General features: G+C 44.7%; 1 protein-coding gene across 1 annotated transcript in view; it reads left to right on the top strand.

Annotated features, from left to right (window-relative positions):
- The window catches only part of LOC144805543 (uncharacterized), a 472572-nt gene that overhangs the window by 84940 nt on the left and 362467 nt on the right, over positions 1-25165 (top strand). The window contains 1 exon segment of the mRNA XM_078672076.1: positions 15603-15728. Within this exon segment, the coding sequence (XP_078528202.1) occupies positions 15603-15728 (126 nt within the window).

Consider the following 25165-nt stretch of genomic DNA (forward strand, 5'->3'; position numbering starts at 1 on the left):
GTCCTATCTCCAGGACTGCACTGGGCCTTCAAATATTTCTTGACTCTTTCTTCCAATTTATGAAATCACAGGGCCTAAGCATTAATAATACTAAATCATTTGTTATGAAGTTAGGATCTGGTTCAAAAAAGTCTTATCCCTTCTCTGTTAATGGGGAAAAAATACCAATAACAAAGACTTTTTCATACCTAGGTGTGCTGTTTGATCATAAACTCACATGGGGTCCTGCAGTAAGGAAGAAAAAGGGAGAAACAGCAAGGACTAATGCTGCAATAGCTGACTTTGCACGTAAAATCGGAAACACACCAGTGGTTGCTTTGATGAAATTGTACCAAGCTAAAAGCATATCTGTAGCCTGTTACGGGAGTGAAATTTGGGGTTTTGTCCCTGCGGGCGACCTGGTAACAACTGAAAACAACTTCCTAAAACAGGTATTATGTCTACCTAAAGGCACAGCCAATTTCTCCATTCACGAGGAATTGGGTATGCCTTACTTGGGGGACAAGATTGCTGTAAACCCCTTGTTGTGCTGGTTAAACTGTTGGACGAATGATGACATACCTTTTACCAAAAATATCCTTCTTGAAGCACTAACCTGGGAAGGAAAACTTAAGATACCCTGGTTAAAATACATCAAAAACTGTCTTCATGAACTGGGTCGTTTGGAACTTTTCCTAGCACCGCAGCAAGTATCTAAACACGATGTTACTTATGTAAAGGACACCTTTCTGTTGAATCGACAGCTTGCTAGGGAAGAGTCAGAGCTTAAAAAAGGTAGTGTGAGGAGGCATATTTTAACAAAATCGTGTATGCTAATTGAACCCTACCTATCCTGGTCCATCTCTAGACATGAACGCTTCTTGTTGTCTAGGTTTCGCTTTGACTTATTTCACTTGTTGCTAGCAGTGCCTAGTGGGGCCCATAGGGGACAAGTGTTGCCAGCTTGCGGCTGCGACAGTAAGTCTCCGCAAGACCTGGCTCACTTTTTATTTATATGCTCCTACTATATGATACCTCGAAAACTGTTTTTAAAACCCCTTTTTAAACAATTGAATTATGTACAAATAAGGCCAGCACTGCTTTATCTCCAAATGCTACATTGTGAAAGCACTTTGTTTCTATGTAACTTTCTAAAAACAGCCCTGAAATTTAGAAAAAGCTCTTTGAATCATCCGTCCCCTGGAAATATGTTTTAGATAAACAGTATATTTATATTTGTTTTAGAGACTATATGATCTTGTGCGCTTTCTCGCTCCTGATGAAATGTTTTTATAGTGTCATGTATGTATATGTTTTTTACTGTACTTTTATGACTGTAATGCATACAGTCGAATAAAGGAATTTTGAATTGAATTGAGTAATTTATGATGAATTGAAATGAGAGAAAGAGAAGAACAGAGCAAGGTGCAGGATATATTAAAGAAAATGAAAAAAAGAGACACAAGACTTTACCCTGTTCTGTGTACTAGCACTTTACGTAAACAAGTTGTGCTGTGCGTTGTGAACAGGCTGTCACCCCCTTTGTATGTAAATGAGCTTCTGTGACCAGACACCCCAGGCTCCCATCTCTTCTAGCGCGGATGATAATGTGAGCACTGTAAGGTAATCACAAACTAGGGCTAAATTGAGAAACAATTGGCTTCCAGGTCACACAGCTGTTGTTATGTAGTTCTTTATTAATTGTTTTTCATTTACTTTAATTTGCAGCATTCCTCCAGGTTACTTTTTCTCAGTATTACACTTCAGGTCGCTCATTTGTAGGCATGGGTTTTGTCCTCCCACTGGTCTAGGACGGGCCTTCTCAATGTAGAAGGCACTGTAATAGGAATAATAAATCAGACATATATGAAATTGTATGTAAACAAATGTGTGCCTTTCAGTTATCAGGCACCACCAGACTCACATCTACACATGTAATTGAGTACCAGACTAATGTGACTCCTCCCTGCATGAATATGTGCCATCAATATTCGGGCTGATGGTTCCACTGGTGCGCACAGCAAATACAGTTTCTGGGATTGCGCATTGGCCTAAATTTTAATTGCTGAAGTTTCACGCAGTTTCGCTGATACGCACAGCGTATAAGGCTTGTGGATATTGCGCACTGTAAGCAGATCACTGAAGTTCACCCTTAAGTAGTAACTAAGTCAAAACATAGCACGTACATCATACAAAATGTCACTGCCCCTCCCTTCTTGTTGACATCTCCAGCAGTTCCTTCTCTCTCGTGGCTGAAGTGAAGAAGGTTTTCACACATTATGCTTGTGTCTGTGGCACTTCCTTCAGCGCAGAGAGGAAAGCCTCATTATTAATGCATTGTGTGGGCTCTGAGGGACAAGAATTCTTTGAACACCTTCCTGAACTCTCTGATAGTGACTCTGCCATTCTTAATGAATACGAAATCTGCTTCAAAAAGTTGGACTTGCACCACTTCCCCAAAGTGAGTACTGTCCTTGAACGATATCACTTTGGGAGAAGGATGCAAAGGCAGGATGAGTCGGTCAAACAGTACATGACTACCTTGCGCAAATTGGCTTCCACGTGCAATTTTGGTGCAGCTTAGAGGAGCGGTTAAGATATCAGTTCATGTTGGGATGCACCCTCGACAAAACGAGAGACGCCCGGTGGCAAGAAGAAAAGCCATTGCTTCAAGAAGTGCTGACCATAGCCAAAAGTCACTAGCATTCAAGAGCGTGTGTTGATATTATACGCACAGACAGTTCAGGTGAAAAAAGGAGTACATTGATGTCAAGGTGCTGGTGGATAGATTCGTTGAACCCAAATTGAGCACCACTTCAAAGCCCTTTAACACAAAGAATTTTCAGGTGAAGTGCTTCAGGTGTGGCAACCCTGGCCATATGGCCAACTTTAAAGACCGCCCAGGCTGGAAGGCCATGTGAAAAACTTGTGCGAGAAAAAGTCACGTCTCAAAAAGCTGCAGAAAGGGTAACAGGCATAAAAAAGTCATGGAAGTTGAATATTATGAAGAAGAATTGGAAGGAATCAATATTCTCCCATTCACAGGGAATGCTAGTGATGGCCCTCAGGAGCTAGTTTTGATCAATGATGCTCCAATGAGCATGCTGTTCGACTCTGGGGCCAAGATAACTCTAGTCCCAAAAACATTTTATGAGCGTAATTTGCTGGGCGAAGTCACCCTGTTGAAGCCAGACATTAGACCAATAGGTGACTATTGAGTTGCTGGGTTATTTCTGGGGCACAATTGACTTCAAAGGGAGAGCCATGCCTGTTAAAACCTATGTCTTGATGAAAGGGGATTCGCTCATAAGTTGGTTCCATCAGCATGATCTACATATCTGCCTTGATCACGATGAGATCTGTCTGCGTAAAATAATTACTACCAGTTGGGGTTGTTAGTAATGCTAATCGAAACTGGATCAAGGAATTCCCTGAGGTCTTAGCTGGTGAGCTGGGTGTGTCTCAAAAGCTATGTACATCGGATAAAGGTCAAATCTAATGCTGTTCCAAAAACTGCTAAGGTTAGGAATGCACCTCTGTTAGCAATGGAGTGCATGAAAGTTGAATTAGACAATCTCTTAGCCAAGTGCATCATTCAAGAAGTTGAAGCAACGGAGTGGGTCCCTCCTGTTATTATGGCCCGCAAGCCAATGGGGAAGCCAGGCTCTGTGTCGGCTCGAGGGAGCTCAACAAAGCAGTTATTGTTGATCATTACCCTTTACCCAACATAACTAAAATGCTGGATTCTCTTGAGGGGGCAAGGCATTTTTCATCCTTGGACTTGACCTCCGCCTATCACCAGGCCGGGCTTCAATCAATCAATCAATCATAGCATTTGTAAAGTGCAGTACATACCTGTGAGGGTCTCAAGGCGCTAGAGGGGGTGTGCTGCTACTGTTCGAAGAGCCATGTCTTGAGGAGTCTTCCGAAGTGTAGAAGGTCTTCGGTCTGCCGTAGGCGGATGGGGAGGGTGTTCCACATCTTGGCGGCGAGTTCGGAGAATGATCTGCCATCGGCGGTCATTCTTCAAATGCAGGGGACAGTGGTGAGGGCGTGGTCTGCGGAGCGGAGCTGGTGGGCGGGATTTTAAAGGCTGAGTCGTCTGTTGAGGTACGCTGGTTCGGTGCCGTGGAGGCCTTGTGTGAGTGGGTGAGGAGCTTGAAGGTTAAAAGTGGGAATGGTTTTTAGATGTCAATCTTGAAATGGGCGCACTGCCTGTATGGAAGCACTAATGTGCAGTAGTTTGTGGTGCAACTGGGTGAGTGGAAAACCATGTAACCACCCAATGGTGATGCCAGCGAGCTGACAGGACCTAACAATTACTACAAAGACGTACCCTATGCACACACTATAAATTTCTGTAGACGTAGGTCAATGTATACATTCTTCATAGTTGTAAAAACATGCAGAGAAACAGTTGGAGTGAACAATAATAGGAAATGAATATAATGACAAGGGAGAATCCTTGTGTCCTCTTTTAATTTTCAAGGCTTAACAACAGCCAGCCGACACGCTTTTCATCGCATCACGCGAATCTTCAGGGCTGGAAATAACACAGAAAAAACTTGTTGTGGACAGTATACATATACAGTAAGATGGAATACAACTTGAGTATACCGTGACCGGCGGTGAAGACAAGTATCAAGCAATTTTGTAACGTGACTGCGTCGAGGATCCTGAGATGGTATGTGGAAGACATCTTATTGTGCGATGCACAAGAAGGGAAGATTTCAAAACCCGTGATCATGCTGAACTATCAACGTCTTGAATCATATTTCTAGCTTTACGTTACCATAACAGCAACTTGTGCTAAAAAAAGGTATCATGCAAGTGTGCACACCCGCAAAGATGCAGTGGGCATGTGTGCAGTAATCAGTGAGTCTGTGGTGAAATCATTCTTATGTGACACTCGGCACTCTTATTCGTGACCTAAGTGACATGCGTGAATATCGTAGTCAGTGAAACGCTACAGTGCAATCCAACACATACCTCTAGGTAGCTGTGTTTGAGCAAATAGGTCTGTATAAATGTAAGAGAAGAAGAAAACGACAAGATAGAAGGAAAAGGGAAAAAAAGAGAAAAGGGGAGGGGAAGAAAGATATGGACGAAGTCATTAGCTGAGGGTTGGTATAAACTCTGCTATAAGAATAAGATGTATGTAGTTTGAAACACAGGGCCTGACGAGACTATTTCTCAGCAAGGCACAGTAGGTAAAGTTGAAGCTCACCGCTCTGCCGGTGATACTTCCGACCCGGTGGGGCCCCAGATCATCTGATGCTCCAATTTCGAATATAGAAAGTGGACTAGAGCAAAGTAGAGAACGAATATGGAAATTAGGAAAAAATTCTAAATAAATTAAAGTCATGCTGATCTCTCTCGGGGGATTGATCTGGGTAATTACCACCCAATAAAGATAGAAGAACTTGATTTTATTTATGCTTGTAGTCTATAAGCGTGAGTATATTTAAGGGGGTCAGCTTAAAATTCATGGATATTCCTGCATTGCGTGGCATGCTAGTATTTTAAAAATCTATCATGTCAGAGACAAGTGAACTGGTATGGGGCCATATCTGGGAAGAGATTCCTAATAGTTCTGAACTTCCTTTGACATAGTAATTTAACTAAATGGGTAAAGAAAACAAATCCAAAGTATTTATATGGACAGTACTACCCTCTGAATCCTCTGCATGCACAGTGCTCATGATAGATTTTTAAAATACTGGATATGAATTGACTTTGTTTACACAGCATATTACTACTTTGAACCCAGCCACGTTACTACCTCTCCCGTTGGAAGAAAAGGACAATTACGTCCATGATTGTTTGTTTCAGACTGAGGAGGAAACAAAGGGATGGGTAGACCTGACTGACGTTCCCTTATCTGAATCCCAAGGGGAACTGTATGTTGATAGCTCGTGCTTCAAGCTGCCAGATGGTACCACTACTGCAGCCTATGCAATCGCGACACTGCATTCCGTAGTTGAGACATCCTGCATCCCACACCAATCGGCCCAAGCTGCAGAATTAGTTGCGCTTTTAAGGGCTTGTGAGCTGAGTGAGGAACTCGCTGTTAATGTTTATACAGACAGCCAGTACGCCTTTGGGGTAGCCCGTAACTTTGGGCGCCTCTGGGCGGAGAGAGGTTTCCTAACATTGCATGGACAGTGGATACAGAATACCCCATTGATACAAAGATTGCTGTCCGCTTTGGCGCTCCCTGATAAGTTAGCAATAATAAAGTGTAGTGCTTACAAACCCATTGCAGATGATGTGGGGAAGGGCAATGCGTTTGCGGACCAAGTTGCCAAGGATACAGCAAGATCAAAAATGACTCAGGTAATTGTAGCTGGTCCTGCTAGGTTGGTTCCGGATAATGGCATGTTTGAGGATACACTGGACAATGTCAGAGAAATTCAAGGCGGGCCTACTGTAGACAAATTGGCAGGAGGAGAGGAGAGGACAGGCCGATTTGACGAAAATGAGCGTTGGATTGATCTGTCAGGAAAGCAGCAATGGTTACTTCATATGCGCTTCCTGTTGTTACAATGGCCCATGGTCCAGCACATATTAACAGTAACGGAATATGTAAATTGTTAGACCCTATAAGGCAAAATGATAATATTAGCAAGGTAGCTCAGCACCTAGTGAAGACTTGTATTATTTGTTTGAAGCACAATTCATGAAAAGGCATTCCTACGCTCACTGGTAACTTTGCCCCACCTTCCTTCCCATTTGAGGACCTTCAAATAGATTATATTGAAATGGAACGAGTCAATAATTTGAAGTACGTGTTAGTGGTGGTCTGCGCAATCAGTAAATGGATCGAGGCCTACCTTACTAAAGAGAATACAACTGTGGCGAAGGCCCATTCAAAGGGATACTTCCCGCGCTACGGATTGCCCCGCGTGATCTGGAGTGATAACGGAAGTCACTTTAATGCTAAAGTGATTGAATTGGAGTGCAAAGGTTTACAGATTACACAGAAGTTTCATGCAGCGAACCACCCCCAGGCAGCAAGCCTGGTTAAAAAGTGCAATGGTACTCTCAAACTGAAACTGGCAAAGATTCAAGAAAGTACAAGATTGCGATGGCCAGATGCGCTTCCCCTAGCCCTGTTATCTACTAGAGCAACTGCATATTCACGAGTAGGATTGTAGCCCTATTGAGGTTCTGTGACAATTGTAAGTGGTGTTTTCGACTCGCACAAATATGGTCGAGTCTGGTATCTATGAACCGCAAATGACGAGTTTGGTGGGTGTGCGCGTTTTCGCTACACTGTCCTGAACCGTTCGTTTGTTTTGTGGGTTTCTACATCTGAGCCCACGGGTTCCATCTTAGATACGGCATCCATTTTGTTTCTTGCCCTCAAGTAGCCAGCGAACGGACACTGTCCGCTTCGCGACCCTGGGATTCCCAAACTCTTGCGGAAGACACGTTTCCTTTGAAGGTGTCTTTATGATAAGGGAAATGGCACTGTAAGGCAGATGGCCCCGCTCGAGGCTCATCTTGCCGTGCCGCTCTATTGTCTCAGTTGTGCATTTCATTAAGCACACCCCTTTGATGCCTGTAACGGATCACTGAAATAATATCGAGGGAAAGAATATCGACCATCAAAAATATCGTTGAGAAAATATCGACAGTCAAAATATCGAGTTTCTATCTACAAACAGGTAAGTACAAAAATATCGAGTTAAAAATATCGTTAACAAAAATATAGTTGTAAAAAATATCGTATTTACTAAAAACAGTGTTAAATTAAATAAATATTAATAATTAATTACTAAAATATACTTAAAATTACTTAAATTAACTTATAATAATTAAATAATTAATGAAAGTTAAATAAATATTTTTTTATTTCATATTTATTAAAACATATATATAGTAACAAAATATAATAAAATAATACCCAAAAACTGAAAACTGACCCTGAACCCTACAAATACCCCTTTACCCAAAAACCCAAAACTGACCCTGAACCCTAAAAATACCCCTTTACCCAAAAACTGAAAACTGACCCAATCGCTAAAAATACCCCTTTACCCAAAAACTGAAAACTGACACTGAACCCTAAAAATACCCCTTTACCCAAAAACTGAAAACTGACCCTGAACCCTAAAAATACCCCTTTACCCAAAAACTGAAAACTGACCCTAAACCCTAAAAATACCCCTTTACCCAAAAACTGAAAACTGACCCTGAACCCTAAACATACCCCTTTACCCAAAAACTGAAAACTGACCCTGAACCCTAAAAATACCCCTTTACCCAAAAACTGAAAACTGACCCTGAACCCTAAAAATACCCCTTTACCCAAAAACTGAAAACTGACCCTAAACCCTAAAAATACCCCTTTACCCAAAAACTGAAAACTGACCCTGAACCCTAAAAATACCCCTTTACCCAAAAACTGAAAACTGACCCTGAACCCTAAAAATACCCCTTTACCCAAAAACTGAAAACTGACCCTGAACCCTAAAAATACCCCTTTACCCAAAAACTGAAAACTGGCCCTAAACCCTAAAAATACCCCTTTACCCAAAAACTGAAAACTGACCCTGAACCCTAAACATACCCCTTTACCCAAAAACTGAAAACTGACCCTGAACCCTAAAAATACCCCTTTACCCAAAAACCCCAAACTGACCCTGAACCCTAAAAATACCCCTTTACCCAAAAACCCCAAACTGACCCTGAACCCTAAAAATAAAAACCAATTTTTTAACTATCTATATTATATACTTACATATTTTCACTTTCTATATTATTTACAGTCGATATTACTTCACTTACCTTAAAAACGATATTTTGACTGTCGATATTCTGTCCTGTCGATATTTTGTCCAAACGATATTTAAAACTCGATATTCTGTCCAAACGATATTTTGGAGTCGATATTATGTCTGTGCACCGCCTGTAACTCGTGTTTCCAGATACCACCCCTTTTACACCCTTTCCGATCTGCTCTCTGTCTTCGTTTTCCTCTACACCTGTTTCTGTCCCTTCCCCGATTCATTTATTACTGATTGGAATGTACTAATGGTGGGAAGGTATACTTTTACAGTTGGGAACTGCCAAATGTTACAGTAATCCTGTTCCGGGCTCTGAATATTTGAAAGCGACCCCTTTGAATTATACGATGGGAACCAAGTCGTAAACCTTTGTGTACCATGTTGTCCTATGCTTGAAAACTGTATAAAAGGAGCGACCCACTTGTGGCAAATTGAAGCAGTCCTCCGTGAACTTACAGCCGATGTACTTCTCGTGACTTCTGTGTTCCCTGCAGTAATAAACCTCGAATCTTTGACGCCGAAGGAAGTGTCCCGTGTCTCTGTCATTTGTACGCCAGAACAGGTTACTCACGAAGGTTTTAGGTGTTATCCCTGGCACCGCTGGGTCTTAGAAAACCCGGTCCTTCAGTTGGCGCCCGACACGTGGGGCGACATCAGCGGTACCGGTCCAAGCCCGACGATCGTGAGGAACTTCGTGTGAAATCTCCGAGGGAAGGTGCACCCCGCTTCATCGATCCTGTTGTCGAAATAAGTGGCCCGACGACTTTTCCCGCGAAGATTCCCGCCTCCTGATGGCTGCGACGGACTGATGCCCTGACTGTCGACCTGTTTTGGTGCCTGGCGTAGACCTTTGTACAGCGAGACGATTGACGGGCCTTCCTGGTGACGCCATTGATCTTTGAGTTAAGTATTTGTGGGTTGCTCCCAGAGTCCTTAGTCGTTGTTAGCGCTTTATTGGCGCTTTGTTGTTGCATGGTTCCATTGCATTTGTGGTTCTTAGTATGTTGTTCTTTGTTGTATTATTTGACGTCTGCAGTCGCCAAAAACCGAGGGTTTTTCTCTTGTAGGGATATTGTTGTCCTGTAACCCTTGAAGTTTGTGAAACTCGGTTAGTGTGCACGATGCCTAACTGTAGTACTTTGTTCAGTTGCTTCAGAAGTTGTGGTACGGATTCCCGATTGGAGAACTCGTGCCCGATACCTCCGATTGGAACTCCAATGAGCTGTACAGCCGACACGGCTTAGGTCCTATTACATTCAATGCGTGTTGGGTTCGGTATACTAAAAAAGACGGTGTCCTTAGTTGGCCACCTCATGGTAGTTTTGAGACTCCGATTTTAGATAACCTTGAAGCTAAATTGTTCAAAAGGAAAGCAAGGCCAGCCATGTTTGATTCCTTTCGGTTGTGGCGTAAAGAAGCCAAGCAGAAAGAAATCAAGCAGCTTAAACGCAATAAGAGAGAAGGTATTGTTACTACGGTAAGAAACGCAGAGCAGTTTCAGCGAGATAAAGAGGAGAAAGAAAAGGAAGTTTTCGATAGATTACAGCGTATGAATATAGATAAATGTTACCCCGTTTTACCGACGGGTACGGATAAGAAGAAGGAAGTTACAGAAGACCCTTTAATGTCCTATCTCTTGAAGTCACCACCTCCGTATGCACAGGGTACCGTAGTTCCTGTGGTTCCCCCTGCTCCTGCTCCTCCAATTGTTCCTGTTCCTGTTCCCCAACCTATTCTTGTTCCTCCAATTGTTCCTGTTTCTCTACCTGCTCCTGTCCCCACTGCTCCTCCGCCTGTACTCCCTCATACTCCTGTTCTCGCTACTCCTACTGTTCTGGTTACTTCTGCTGTTCCCTCTGTTTCTGATACTTCTCTTGTCACCCCTTTGCTTTACCCTAATACCCCATCTACTGGACGTCGTGTCCCTTCTGTTGCTGCTAACATTTTTAATTCTCTTGGACCGATTCTCGAGTCAGCTGGTTCTGATGGTCCCCAAAGGCGAAGTCAGCTTCCCGGTAGCAGGGAACGTGACTGCCTATATAATATGGCGATGACTTGGATGAAATATCCTCTTAGAAATTCACCACGTGTGGTACTTGACACATTCTCTCAATTTAATGAACCGACACAAAGGTTTGTATTTGAGGAAATGTGCAAGGTTTTGCGTGACCAAATATCGGTCGATGCGTCTGATGATACATTGACTACTCTAACTAATCTTCAGCTTCAGTTTGCGAGCGGAATGATAGTGGGAAGCAATGTTCGACGTGCTGTCGAGCAGTTGCTATCTCTCCGTCCTTGTATAATGCCTCGATCATTGTTCTTAGAAGACATTGAGGGATCATCAATAGCGCCTGGTCAGTACCCTATGAGAGAAGTTCCTCCAGTGTATATGCCAGGTAACCCTGGTGCTCAACCTCCGATCCTACCACATTTCCAGAGAGTGTGGATACATCTTCCATGGAAACGGTCAGAAGTTTTGCAGGTAAAACAGTCTTTGCCCGACCTTAGGAAAAATCCTGCAGGGTACTATAAAGAATTATCGCAGCTAGTGGATGCTACGATAATGAACCTTGCCGACATCGACATGTTGTTTGGCAATGTCGTACCGCAACCAGTATGGGCAAAGATTCGTCAGCAAGATCATGCAGCAGAATTAGGCGGTGACTGGCGTGCGCTTACCGCTGCGGATGCCTTACAAACTGGTGGGGCTAAATCCGAACAGCTAATTGCTAATCTCCCTCAGAGAATAATCACCCTTATGAAAACGCTTATGCCAGCTATGAAGGTAAATTGGGACAAGTTGTCCGCTTGCAAGCAAAAGAAGGATGAGAGTGTCTCCGATTTCTTTACGAGATTTGAGGAGGCATTCATTGATCACAGTGGTCAGGATATGGGCACTGAAGGAGGTCAGAGGTTGTTTGTAGACAAGTTTGTATCGAATTTGTTGCCGGACTTAAGCAACAAATTAAGAAATTCAGAAAGTGCTTGGGCTGTTTCCACTTCTGCTCAGATATTGGCCACGGCCCAATATTATGAGAATAGAGAGAAAGAAGAAACTTATCGTGCTGACAAAAAGACGAAAGAGCTTAAAACGAAAGTGTTGTTGCAACAAGCGTATCCTCCACGTTCGAATCAGAATGATTCGCAACAACGGAATCGATCGCAGTCTCAGCCGAATAGATCGCAAACGCAAAATGACTCCTCTTCAGAGAGACCTATGTTGGGGTACAATCAGTGTGCATATTGTAGACAAGAGGGTCATTTGAAATTCGATTGTCCAGTTTTGCGTGATCGAAATAGTGGTAACTCATCTAGAGGAGGTCGTAGTGGTCCTCAACAAGTATCACGTGGTAGAGGTCGTGGTGTTCAAAATGATCGTTCTAATAATTCTTCCGATTCGAATAATTGTTTCGATCAGCGTGGATCATCGCAAGGCAGATCCGCTCAGTACAATGTAGACGATTATTACGTCGATGAGAACATTGACTACGGTAGTTACTAGGACAGCCATAGACAAGGAGAGGGAGTAGTATCAGTTCCGGTTGATCAGAGAGGGCCTTACGTCGCAGTTGCCACCTCGGGCGTCGTTGAGCCTTTTCTGTTGGACACTGGTGCAGCGAAAAGTTCCATCATGCATTCGAAACTCCCTGGCGCACCTTTGTCTGGCTTAACCAATGTTTCCGTTAGATTCTCTGGCGCCCCCGTTAGCAATCCAGTCTCACGCCCTTTGCCCCTTGCAATTGGGCCCCGTGAGCTAAAAGCTCCTTTGATTTTGACCACTGGTTGTGGTGAAAATCTCTTGGGCCTGGATTTGCTGAAACGTCTGTATGCGACTTTGTATTGTTCTCCTGCGGGAGTAAAGCTTACATTGGGTGAGAAAATAATATCTCCTATGTATTTGTCCATTGACAAGCTTCCACCGGAATTGAGTTCTCTTCCTGCATCCTTGTGGGCGACAGGCCCCAATGATGTGGGCCTGCTTGATATCTCCCCTTATGTTGTTCATCTGAAATCCAATGTGCGTTTGCCACGTATTCCCCAGTATCGTATCTCCCTTGATGGTGAACGAGCACTGTTAGCGATCATCTACGATTTGATTAAGAAAGATGTTGTTGAGGAGACTCGGGGAAACGTGTGCAATAGTCCTGTGCTGCCCATTTTAAAACGCACTGATCCATCAAAGCCCCCTGTTTATCGTTTTGTTATCGATTTACGGGAGGTGAATAAAATTGTGATTCCTCAGTTCCCTGTGGTGCCTGACATTACGGCTCTACTAACTCTGATTCCAGCTTCTGCATCTTGGTTCTCAGTGATCGATCTGAAGAATGCTTCCTTTAGTATTCCGATTGCTGAAGAGAGTAGGGACCTTTTCGGTTTCTCTCTTGGTGGCCGCAGCTTTAGGTTCAAACGCGCTCCTCAGGGCTACTGTGAGAGTCCATCGATATACAGCCAAGCCTTGAAGAGCCAACTTGATGCGTTTATGTTGCCGGCCGGTGCGGCCTTGATCCAATATGTCGACGACCTATTGGTGGCTGCGGATACTCAGGACATTTGCAAAATTGCTACGTATCATTGCTGCAACATCTCTGTGACTTAAATCACAAGGTGTCACCTTCTAAACTGCAGTATTGTTGTCAAGAAGTAACCTATCTAGGTCACTTATTGTCAAAGGAGGGAAGAAGGTTGACCCCAGAGAGAATTGCAGCGATTGCTCGAATGACTGTGCCAACAACTCAGAGAGATGTGCGTGCCTTTTTAGGTATCACGTCATACTGCAGGCAATGGATTCCAAATTTCTCATTGCTAGCGAAACCATTGGTGGCTCTTACGTGTAAGGATGTTCCAACTCCTTTGCCATGGACGGAAGAATGTCAGAAAAGTTTTTCTGAACTGCGTGATGCGTTGTGTTCGGCTCCTGTGTTAGGTACTCCTGACTACAGTAAACCGTTTACACTATACGTTCACGAGAGGGAAGGTTGTGCGTTGAGTGTCCTGACGCAACAATTCGGTGGTAAGCAGCGTCCATGTGCATATTTTTCCTCGACCTTGGACCCAGTAGCTAGAGCATTGCCGAGTTGTTTGAGAGCAACAGCGGCTGCTGCGGCGTCCATCCGACAATCTGCAGGATTGGTCATGGATAATATGCTTACGGTGATGGTTCCGCATGCAGTTGATACTCTCCTGAATCGTACAAAAACTCAACATCTGACGAGTGCAAGGTTGTCTGGTTATGAACTGATGCTTTTGGCAAGTTATATTCAAATAAAACGTTGTAATGTCCTGAACCCGGCGACTTTGTTGCCAATCAGTATGGAATCAGACGAGGTAGCAGTCCACGACTGCTACCTGCGAACAGAAGAGGAAACTAAAGGCCGTGTTGATCTGAAAAATACTCCATTGGAAGATCCCGATGGGACACTGTATGTGGATGGTTCGTGTTTTAAGTTGCCGAATGGTGATGTAACGACTGCGTATGCTGTGGTGACGTTGAGTACGGTTGTGGAAACTGCGAGATTGAATCAGAATTCTGCTCAGGCGGCAGAGCTTTTTGCTTTAACTAGAGCGTGCGTGTTGTCAAAAGGGAAACGGGTGAATGTGTTTACTGACAGTCAGTATGCGTTTGGTGTTGCACACAGTTTCGGACGTTTGTGGAGAGAGAGAGGTTTTATGACATCGCATGGTACGAAGATCCAGCATGGACAGCTTGTGAATGATCTTTTGGATGCACTTACATTGCCCAAGCAGGTGGCGATTATTAAATGTAGTGCACACCGTAAGGTGACGGATGATGTTGGTCGTGGCAATGCATTTGCGGATGAGATTGCTAAGGAGACTGCAAGGATTCTTACAACTAGAATGTATGTGACGAGTTCGGTAAGTTGGCCTGTGGAAACTGGTATGTGTGAAGACACTATTGAGAGTGTGAAATCGATTCAGAATGAGGCCACCGAGACTGAAAAGACGAAGTGGAAAGAAAGTATGGGAAAGTTGGATGCGAATGGTTGCTGGATTGATTTGTCGGAACATAAGAGATGGATGCTGTCGGATGCATATGTGTTAACTGTTGTGACAATGGCACATGGGTTGGCACATATCAGTGCGAAAGGTAGCTGTAAGTTGTTGTCCCCTGTATGGAAGAACGATGGCATTACTAAGTGTGCTGAGAGATTGGTCAAGAATTGTATGATATGTATGATGTACAATCCTGGTAAGGGAACTCCTACACCCCCTGGCCATTTTGCTCCCCCATCATGTCCCTTTGAAGTGATTCAGCTAGACTTCATCCATATGGAGCGATGCAATAACCTGAAATACGTTTTAGTAGTGGTTTGCGCATTCTCCCGATGGATCGAAGCCTACCCTCTCAAAGACAATACTGCCCTGTCCACTGCAAAAATCCTACTGAAGGAATACTTTCCTCGGTACGGAATGCCACGGATTGTATGGTCTGATAACGGAAGTGAGTTTGTGGGGAGTGTGATGAAGAAAGTGTGTAAGGGCCTTGGAATTACACAAAAATTCCACAGCGCCAATCATCCTCAGTCAGCAGGTTTGGTTGAAGGGTATAATGGCACCCTTAAGCTAAAATTAGCGAAGATTCAGGCTACAACTGGTTTCTCATGGCCTGACGCCTTGCCGTTAGCTCTTCTGTCAACAAGGACGACTGTACACTCCCGAGTAGGGCTCAGTCCCTACGAGATTGTGTTCGGCCGCCCTGCAAATGTTTGGGGGGTCCCTAGACCCAGTGTGTTCTCTGATCTTGAGTACCCAATGTTGATCGATTATCTTCATGATCTGACTGCTAAACTGAGGTTAATTCACCAACAGGTCTTTGAAGCACTGCCGGCGCAGACGGAGGGTCCAGGCCACCAGCTCCAGCCCGGAGACTGGGTGGTAACGAGGAACTTCAGCCGAAAACACAACCTTGAGCCTCGTTTTACTGGACCCTACCAGGTACTTCTTGCCACGAGGACTGCTGTTCGTTTGGAAGGACGTAAACACTGGGTGCATGCCACCCACACCAAAAAGGTACCTATACCTTTGCCAGCAGACTCGTGGGTGAAGAAGGGCATCGCTTCATCTGAGACCGAGACAATACCGAAATTCGTCCCTTTCAGCGACGCCCAGCTTGTCGGAGATACCTCAGTGCAGCAGAACGATATTGTTGAGCATTTGCTATCACCAAACTCAAGATCCGAACAATTGACTGATCAACAGAACTCTGTTTTGCCACCGGACCAATTGTTTGACGAACAGACACGTCCCGGGAGAAATCGATATTTTCTCCGTTCCAATCCCAAAGACTAATAAATAAGAGTATTTTGCTTTCTCCCCTGACATCTACGTTACCCCATTGCCATTATCCAGTCTGAACACACTTGCGAAATCGTAATATTGTAAATTTGAGACTTTTTCTATGAATGTGTTTTTATTTCCACAGCTAGAAGATTTGTGTATATATTGTTGATTCAGATACCTTAGATCCGGGTGGACCGTAAGGCCGCGCGGGTACTTCCTTCTGGTTAGTAGGTCTTGACACTAGGTCGAAGGCCGTCGATTCCTAGGAACTCCTAGGGATTGACTATTGCTACACAGAACGAAGTGCGTCAAAAACGTTGCGGACGGTTTTAGAGGATGGCTTTCTCGAAGCTGTCGGAATTAGAAAAGGCTCAGGCCCAAAGATTCGAACTGCGTAAGATTACACGTACAAAATGCTTCATGTTTCAGGTGTTCCTTCTATTCTTAACTGTTTCTTCGTTATTGGTGGGTGGGGTGTATTATATGATACAGTCACTTTTGCCTTCTGCCTCACCTACCCCTTCTCCTGAACCTACACTTACTACCACTGTTTCTCCTCATTCCTTTCACATCTTACCCCAACACGAGCAGGCTAGACGTGCAGAGTTTATGAACAATTCCTTTATTCAGCTCCTTCATCAGCACCAGTTGGTGGTGAACACTACCAATTGTTGGGTGTGTGGGTTAATGCCCCATACCACCGATAAGGGAATTCTGTATCTAGTTCTTCCTTATAGTTCCCAGGGTTCAGCTCGAGCATTGCAAACAATGTTTCGAAGTGCACTAGATTCTTACCCCAATCGAGAGCCACGTTCCCCACACTTTGGTCCCGGCCCGTACCATAAATCTTTGGCAATAGTGATCGCAGATTTAGATAGGGATATCTATGAGCCGTCGCTCATCCCAGAGGAAGAGGTGCGAGCCTATAGGGATCTCAGTGAGGGCGAGTATAGTGCGCTTGTGGGCGAAAGACAGCTTAGGAGTTCATCTCCGATATGGGTCGTACCCCACCTTGGTAATTTCTGTCTAAAAGGTCGTGGCCGAAGCCCGAGAGCTCACCTTGGAGAGAGTGCTTGCTCTGAGACGTATGTCTTACCAATGCTCTCTTCTCCTGTTCTCCTGACTGCCAAGGGTACGTACTTTGTCTGTTACGACCGTGCATATACATGGTTGCCCCTCGACTTTGCGGGCACCTGTTATATTGCAAACCTGTTGCCTCCAACGTTTACGGTTGCCTCCGACTACCACAACACCAGAGTTGTGAGGGGCGTGATTAGCGAAGAAGACACTGCCGGTCAAGAGGCAGGAGACTTTTTCAAGGGTTTCTTGCCATTTTGGGGACCTATGGTCAATAGTAGGAACCTGAGACAATTGACTCGAGTGGTGGAATCAACAGCTAATATCACTGCCAGTGCCCTTGGTAATATCACAGCAGAGCTCCAGGCTGACAGACTTATGACGTTGCAAAATCGTATGGTTTTAGACGTCGTTTTAGCAGATCGGGGTGGAGTATGTAGAGTGATCCATTCGAGCTGTTGTATTTTTATTCCAGACAACGCTCCGACTGTCTACCAAGCCATCTCGAAGTTGCATAAGATCTCTGAGTCCATACACGTGGACGTAGGGGATTGGACGCTACTCGGGTGGTTTTGGGGCCTTATGTCGACTTGGGGTTGGAAGATTCTGATGATTATCGGAGTTGTTGCAGCATTCCTGTTCACGTGTTGTCTTTGTGTGCAGTGTGGTCCTGCCTTATGTGGCCTCTGTGCTACGACGTGTATAAGACAGCCACCCGTTACCAAGGAAACATTGTTGGATAGAATTATGTTGCAGCAGCATCTAGATGGTCTGATGAATATCGAGATCGATTATGATTCCGACTAGTGCTTGCCTACATGAGGGCAAAAGGAGCGTCTGAGGTTCTGTGACAATTGTAAGTGGTGTTTTCGACTCGCACAAATATGGTCGAGTCTGGTATCTATAAACCGCAAATGACGAGTTTGGTGGGTGTGCGCGTTTTCGCTACACTGTCCTGAACCGTTCGTTTGTTTTGTGGGTTTCTACATCCGAGCCCACGGGTTCCATCTTAGATACGGCATCCATTTTGTTTCTTGCCCTCAAGTAGCCAGCGAACGGACACTGTCCGCTTCGCGACCCTGGGATTCCCAAACTCTTGCGGAAGACACGTTTCCTTTGAAGGTGTCTTTATGATAAGGGAAATGGCACTGTAAGGCAGATGGCCCCGCTCGAGGCTCATCTTGCCGTGCCGCTCTATTGTCTCAGTTGTGCATTTCATTAAGCACACCCCTTTGATGCCTGTAACTCGTGTTTCCAGATACCACCCCTTTTACACCCTTTCCGATCTGCTCACTGTCTTCGTTTTCCTCTACACCTGTTTCTGTCCCTTCCCCGATTCATTTATTACTGATTGGAATGTACTAATGGTGGGAAGGTATACTTTTACAGTTGGGAACTGCCAAATGTTACAGTAATCATGTTCCGGGCTCTGAATATTTGAAAGCAACCCCTTTGAATTATACGATGGGAACCAAGTCGTAAACCTTTGTGTACCATGTTGTCCTATGCTTGAAAACTGTATAAAAGGAGCGACCCACTTGTGGCAAATTGAAGCAGTCCTCCGTGAACTTACAGCCGATGTACTTCTCGTGACTTCTGTGTTCCCTGCAGTAATAAACCTCGAATCTTTGACGCCGAAGGAAGTGTCCCGTGTCTCTGTCATTTGTACGCCAGAACAGGTTACTCACGAAGGTTTTAGGTGTTATCCCTGGCACCGCTGGGTCTTAGAAAACCCGGTCCTTCACTATGAAGTGGTTTTCGAGCGCCCTCCTAATATCTGGGGCATTCCAAGACCCAAGTGTTTTTTTCTGAGATAGAGTATCCCTTGCTTGTAGATTTTTTATATGAGTTGTCTAAAGATCTCTGTTCTCTTCACCAACAGGTGCATGCCACATTGCGACCAGTACCAGATGGGCCCGGGCACTGCATACAGCCCAGCGATTATGTAATGATAAAGAATTTTCAGAGGAAGAACAGTCTGGAACCGTGGTGGAAAGGCCCACTGATCGTCTTGCTTGCCACCCGCTCCTCAGTAAATGTGTAAGTAAGGAAGCACTGGGTGCACGGAAGCCACATAGAGAGTGCCACTCTCTCTTCCATATGACCGCTGAGTCAGCGACGGCATTCCTGATCAAGAATATGGGCAGGTGCCCCGATTTGTTCCTTTCTCTAATGCTCTATTAAGGGGGGTGGAGACGGATGAGGAGAGTGACACAGTCCTGCTTAAAGCAGTTCCTAAGGAGATAAGGGCTGCCTCAGATCACTCTGCCCCCAATGCACCTGTTTCAGAGCCCAGATCTTTGCCTGACCCTGAGCTCCAACCCCGCTTTGCTGATGACACAGTGCCAAGTGTAACCAGGTATAACTTACGGCCCCGGAAGAAGAACGGGATACCAGCTGAGCAGTTTAGGAGCTAGGGAAGGACTTAAATTTAGGGCACATGTGCTCTGCCTAAGGTGCCTGTTAGAGTAGAACGAACAACATTGGTCACTGAGTGTGAACACTGGACAGGATTTGTTGAGGGTATCCTCCAAGGAGGGAGGGGTGCCCTATCCTGAAAGAAGAGACTTTTGAGTTCAGAATACGAGCTCAGAGAGCAGCTCCAGCGCCAGTGCTCAACAGCACCTACGCCTGATGAACAATAGGAGTCTACCAGTGCAGGGTCAATAAATGGACAGTGGAAAGAAGATTTTGCTTTTGTTCCCTCTGATACTGTATTTGCAATAGTGGCTCTAGCCTGTGAAAATTTTGTATCCTTATAGTACGTATAGGTTGTTTGAAGTTTTATTGAAGTTTTATTGAAAATGCTCCCTTTTGGCCATCTAATTATGAGAGAGGAACAGCCCCTGATGGTTCCACCACCTAGACAGAATGGTAATGGGTGTTCCGGGTGGTCAACAGGAAGTAAGGTAGTGGTGGTAGTGTTTATCCTCATGGTGATGTAAACGCTGTTCGGGGTGGTTTGGTATTTGGAGGAACGGCATCCGGTGCATATTTTATGGTTCAATTGTCTTTATTGATTTTTAAACACATAAGCATATTCATATACATTTGGCTACTGCCAGGCAATATCTATGCAATACAACCGGACAGAGTCAATAGAGGGCACGAGCCCAGCTTCAGACAGAATCAGTTTGTTGCATGTATATGGAAGGAAACAATAATAAGCAGAATAAGGAACAAAAGAACCCCCTTTCCCCAGAAAACCCCCTCTGCCCTGGTCCAGTGCCCCATATCTTTCGCCGACCCCCTCCCCTTCCTCCCTGCCACACTAACACCCTGATGACCCATTTAGCAATCTGTCTTCCGTGGTTCTGTAAGACGTAGCAATCTAAGATATCGTGGGCATGTTACTTCGCGAAACTCCGTCACCAAGAGCGACAGAAGTGGGTGCCAAAGCTCATCATAGGTAGATCCCTCTCCCGCCATAGTAAGGGTCAACTTCTCCATCCCAAGGACATGCCACAGTCGATGAAGCCAACCCGCGAAGTAGGGTATGTTGGGAGTGCACCAATGTGTAAGTATATTTTGTACCGCTGAGCCTAAAGCAATAGCTATCTGTCTGCCTCTACGAGATTTTAGCGGGTAAGTTGGGGGGTTAGGAAGACCCAAGAGCACATAAACTGGAAAGCGCTGAATTTCTGTCTAAAAATGCTTATCCACTTCCGCCAGCACCTGAGCCCAGTAAGGTTGGATATATACGCATTCCCACAACAAGTGCACCAGAGTGCCTAATTGGCCACAGCCACGCCAGCAGTTCTTCTCTCGTTGGCGATCCAGTGCATGTAGCCTCTCCGGAGTATAGTACCAATATGTCACTACTTTTGTGAAGGTCTCCGTCAATCCCATATGGTATGCAGAATGTCGAGCCGGGTAGTATATCCCCTCCCACTCTTTGCGGCTGAGCGTCCTGCCAAGTTCTCCCTCCCACCTTTCTCTGCCAGGACTACACGTGTGTGTCCGGTGCATATTTTAGTGGGAACTACCCCATCCCCATCTGAGCATATGTTTGTTTCATTAGCACCGCATAAGGAGAGACACTGACAGACCTATGTTGATAATGCATTTATTCAAATGCTTCATCAGGTGCACAGTACCACTAATACCACAAATTGTTGGGTGATTTGCTAGTCTCTTTGCTGCTATCATATTTAGGTAGTTGCGAGGCCTAGTTCCAGTTGCTTTCCATGGTGTATATGCATTATTATTGCAATGTTATGAAAATGGGAGAGGATGATTATGAAGCAGTGCTGGGGTATATAGTGATACACCAGGGTTATACGCCTGGGAAGGATGGTAAGGAGGATACTCTGCATCCTGAAGCCTGTAGGAATTTGTTCACAGCTAACGAGAATGTGACGTAGTTGCAAGGTGAGATGTTAGACTTCAAGGGGTTGAATATTACTGCGTATTTCAAATGTTTCCAAGAACTAAAAATTACAGACGACCAAGCCATGCCCGTACCAGTGATCAATGCCTCAGCCAGTTTTTGTTCAAAGGTTCAGGCAATGTACCAGTGGGGCAGTGCATTTGTAATTACACCTATAGGTTGATTATAAGTAGTAGCCCGCCTTTGCCTACACCTCCAAATGTATATTTCATCTGTGGAGACAGAGCTTATACTTGGCTTCCTAGGGGCTGGTCTGGTCGTTGCTATGTCTCTTTCCTCTTGCCTCCCATCATTATTGCCCCGCCCAGTTATCACAAACATAGCAAGTTACAGTGAAGAGATCTCCATGTCTACAGAGTTAAGAGAGTGATTGATTCAGATGAGATCGATCAGACAGATACTTCTCTCCAGCAATTTACGGACATAATAAAGGGCACTATACCATTCTGGGGTCCCATATTCAATAGCTGCACTATACGTCGCTTGACCAGAGTAGTTGAGGGAGTGATTAACACTACTGCAAGTACATTGACTAATATCACGTTTGAGCTTCAGGCTACGAAGCTTGTTGCTCTTCAAAATAGGATGGTTTTAGATGTCATACTAGCTGATGGGACGGAGCTTGCTGCGTCATCGGCAGTAGTTGCTGTGTTTTCATTCCTGATTCTGCCCTACAGTATACTCAGAAATACAGAATTGCTTCAGAAATACATGAGGATAATGGTTCATGGTCCATATCAGGGTGGTTCTGGGACCTGCTGACATCATGGGGTTGGAAAATACTCCTTGTCCCGATAGTTATCACAGACGTTATCTTCACTTGTTGAATTTGTATTATCTTCATTCCAGCATTCAGTACCTATTGTATGAGCAAAATAATACCTGCTCCGCAAACACCAGGACGTGAAGCAAAGGCTTCATCTAAGATGATGCAAGAAGTTCAGGATTTGATGCTGATTGATTAAGGCATCTTCAAAAACTAGTATTACTGATGCGTTCAAGAGTGATGTATTCCTCTGTTATATCCTGAGTGTTATATCCTGTGTGTGCCTATTGCTTCCCTCACCTCAGCCACCCCCCTTAGTATTGTGAAGATCCTACCTGATGGCAATTAAAGCATTTTTTAGCTACTTATGCTAAAAGGAGGATCTGTTAGACTTGAAATCCCCATTTGCGTAATGCTTCCCGTCACATAACATCATAAGTATGTTAGGTTAGCTTTGCGTGGCTAAATAGATACAATTTGCATTTCATGTTGTACAACCCACTGAGCTATCTGAGTAATGAGTGACCCCTATGTATACCTGTGACTCCATTAGCTTTTGCAGCTTTTGCAGTTCCTATTAGGTTGCTTTAACTAGACCCGAAGTAGGCCGCAAAATGTTCACGTTGCTTGCCTCAGCAGAATACTGCATTTCATTATTATTTTCTGTCTGCCTTTCCAAGGCCGCTTTCTGATGTACTAATGAATAAGCCTTTCTGTGTGTATGTTCATCTGTAGGGAGGTTTCTGCTCCAACGTTAAGACCAGTCATGGGTGGTAAGAATGGCTTCAGACCAGTCATGGTGAATATTCCTGAGAACTGGAGGAATTAAGGATATGGGAAGAAAGGTGTAGTGAAGCGGAAAACCCCACCTCAACCGAAATGTGTCCCTCAACATTTCCCATAGTGTAAACTTGAGGCCGTACAATTGTGGACAATGGGCGTTATCCCAAGTTGCAAATTTGTCAACCTGGGGGGTCCCACAGGGCTAACATGTTCTGCACCAGAATCCAAAAGGAGATGCCGCTCGTGGTTGGCAAGATGATGCCAACTCAGGCTGAGAGCTGACCAGATGGTTGGCACCTACCCAGGTCCCATGCTGGTGCAGGTAGAACCCAGAGACTGGCACTTTTGCACCGCCGAAACTTCACTTTTTTGATGTTCCTATGGCGCAATGTGCCACTGCATATTTGTAAGGTGACGTAAAGCCACTTTACGTGGCTTTTCATGGCCTTATAAATACATGCTCCTTTCACGCAGAACACTGCATGAAACGGGCGTTCCATGGGTGTTGCTGTGGGTGTTCCAACACAACACTCATGAAACCTGACACAATCCCAGATTTACAAGAAATTGTGAACTTGGGAATATATCAGAATCTAATGCCACCCCAGGGGTGGTGTTAGGGAGGTGCAACAAGGAGAATTTCTCCTCGTGCTTTCCTTTTTCTTTTTGTGCTGTATTCTGCAGCACACATAGAAAAAGGAAATCGCCTCTTGCGATTGACTTTGTGCAGGAAGGTCTCCCTTCCTTCACAAAATGCAGGCACCCTTGCATTGCACCATGGTGAAAGGCTGCCTGCATTGGCGCATGGCAGCCCATTGTGCGCCTGCGCTGAGGAAAAGGACAGGAATGTGCTGTTTCACATGGATACGGCCAGTGCCTAATTTGTAAAATATTAAGTGCAGGTGCTCTAATTTTTTTAGGAGGCCACACCCACTTCCTATGGCTCCACCCACTTCCTCTATCGCTTGACCCAGATCCTCAACTGGCACTGGTGAAAGCCAGATGTAATAGTGTGAAATAATCTATCCTGCAACCCTAGGTAGATGGCAGGTGGTGTTACCCACAGAACTGAAGGTGGGATAGTGATGCGGGTGCGCCACGACTTTAATAATAGGGTTAATATTAAGTGGTTTTGACAGGCCCCCTAGAACAAACGTGGATAGAAGAACTCCTGCTTTGACTGAGGCGCAGTGTGCTGTGAGGGAGGGAGGGCTGAGTGAGTTGCTTTCATCGCTGGAAAGGCAGACAATCCAGTTGCTCTGCCCCTCTGTGCATTCTCAAACACTGTGACACATACTAGGCGTAGTTAGATAACACTTGGAACAGCATTACATTTTGGAAAATACATATGCTAACATGGCCTAGTAGAGACGTTCAGTGTTATTTCTGTTTTGTTACCAGCTTGTATAAGTTATAGTTGTCTTTTTTAGATTCTTGCACTCTGAGGCAGGCCACGAGTAGCATGTGGTGGCGATATCTATAAAACACCACTAACACATCATTGGCTAACTGCTCTCAAAACTATGCTGAGGCCCCGTGAAGGCAAAGTGAAAATGAACTATGAGGAACTCAAGTTGCAGAGCTGAGACCCCTCGCTTCAGCGGCTGCATTGCTTTGCTGGAAAGCATCCAACCTTGGGTTTGCAGTTTTTTTTTTTACATATTCACAAACTCGACCTGAAGGCATTGGAGCGCTACATGAGCACCAGATACATTACAAGCAGGAGAGGTTATGTTTTTTGTAGGCACAGGGAAATTAAGAGATTTGCCCAGAATCACAGGGTGTTTAGTTCACGTCGGTTTATTTATGCAATGCATAATACCTGCATTTATCTCTGCCTGTCGCCCTGCCTCATCATCTAGTATGCGTGACGGTGACACGTGATTCCTTACATCATGAGATATAATCTTATAAAGTTCCAATTCTTCATGTATTGTTACGATTACAATATCTTTTAATGATTATGAGGCCTGCTGTACGGCACACTGTTTGCTTCGTTTGCCTGACGCTGCAGCTGAGACAGGCTAGTAATTATTTGCAAGCAGCCATTGGTTATGCACGGGCGCTACAGCCATA

Source organism: Lissotriton helveticus (assembly GCF_964261635.1).
Source record: "Lissotriton helveticus chromosome 1_1 unlocalized genomic scaffold, aLisHel1.1 SUPER_1_unloc_14, whole genome shotgun sequence".
In the NCBI taxonomy this organism is placed as follows: domain Eukaryota; kingdom Metazoa; phylum Chordata; class Amphibia; order Caudata; family Salamandridae; genus Lissotriton; species Lissotriton helveticus.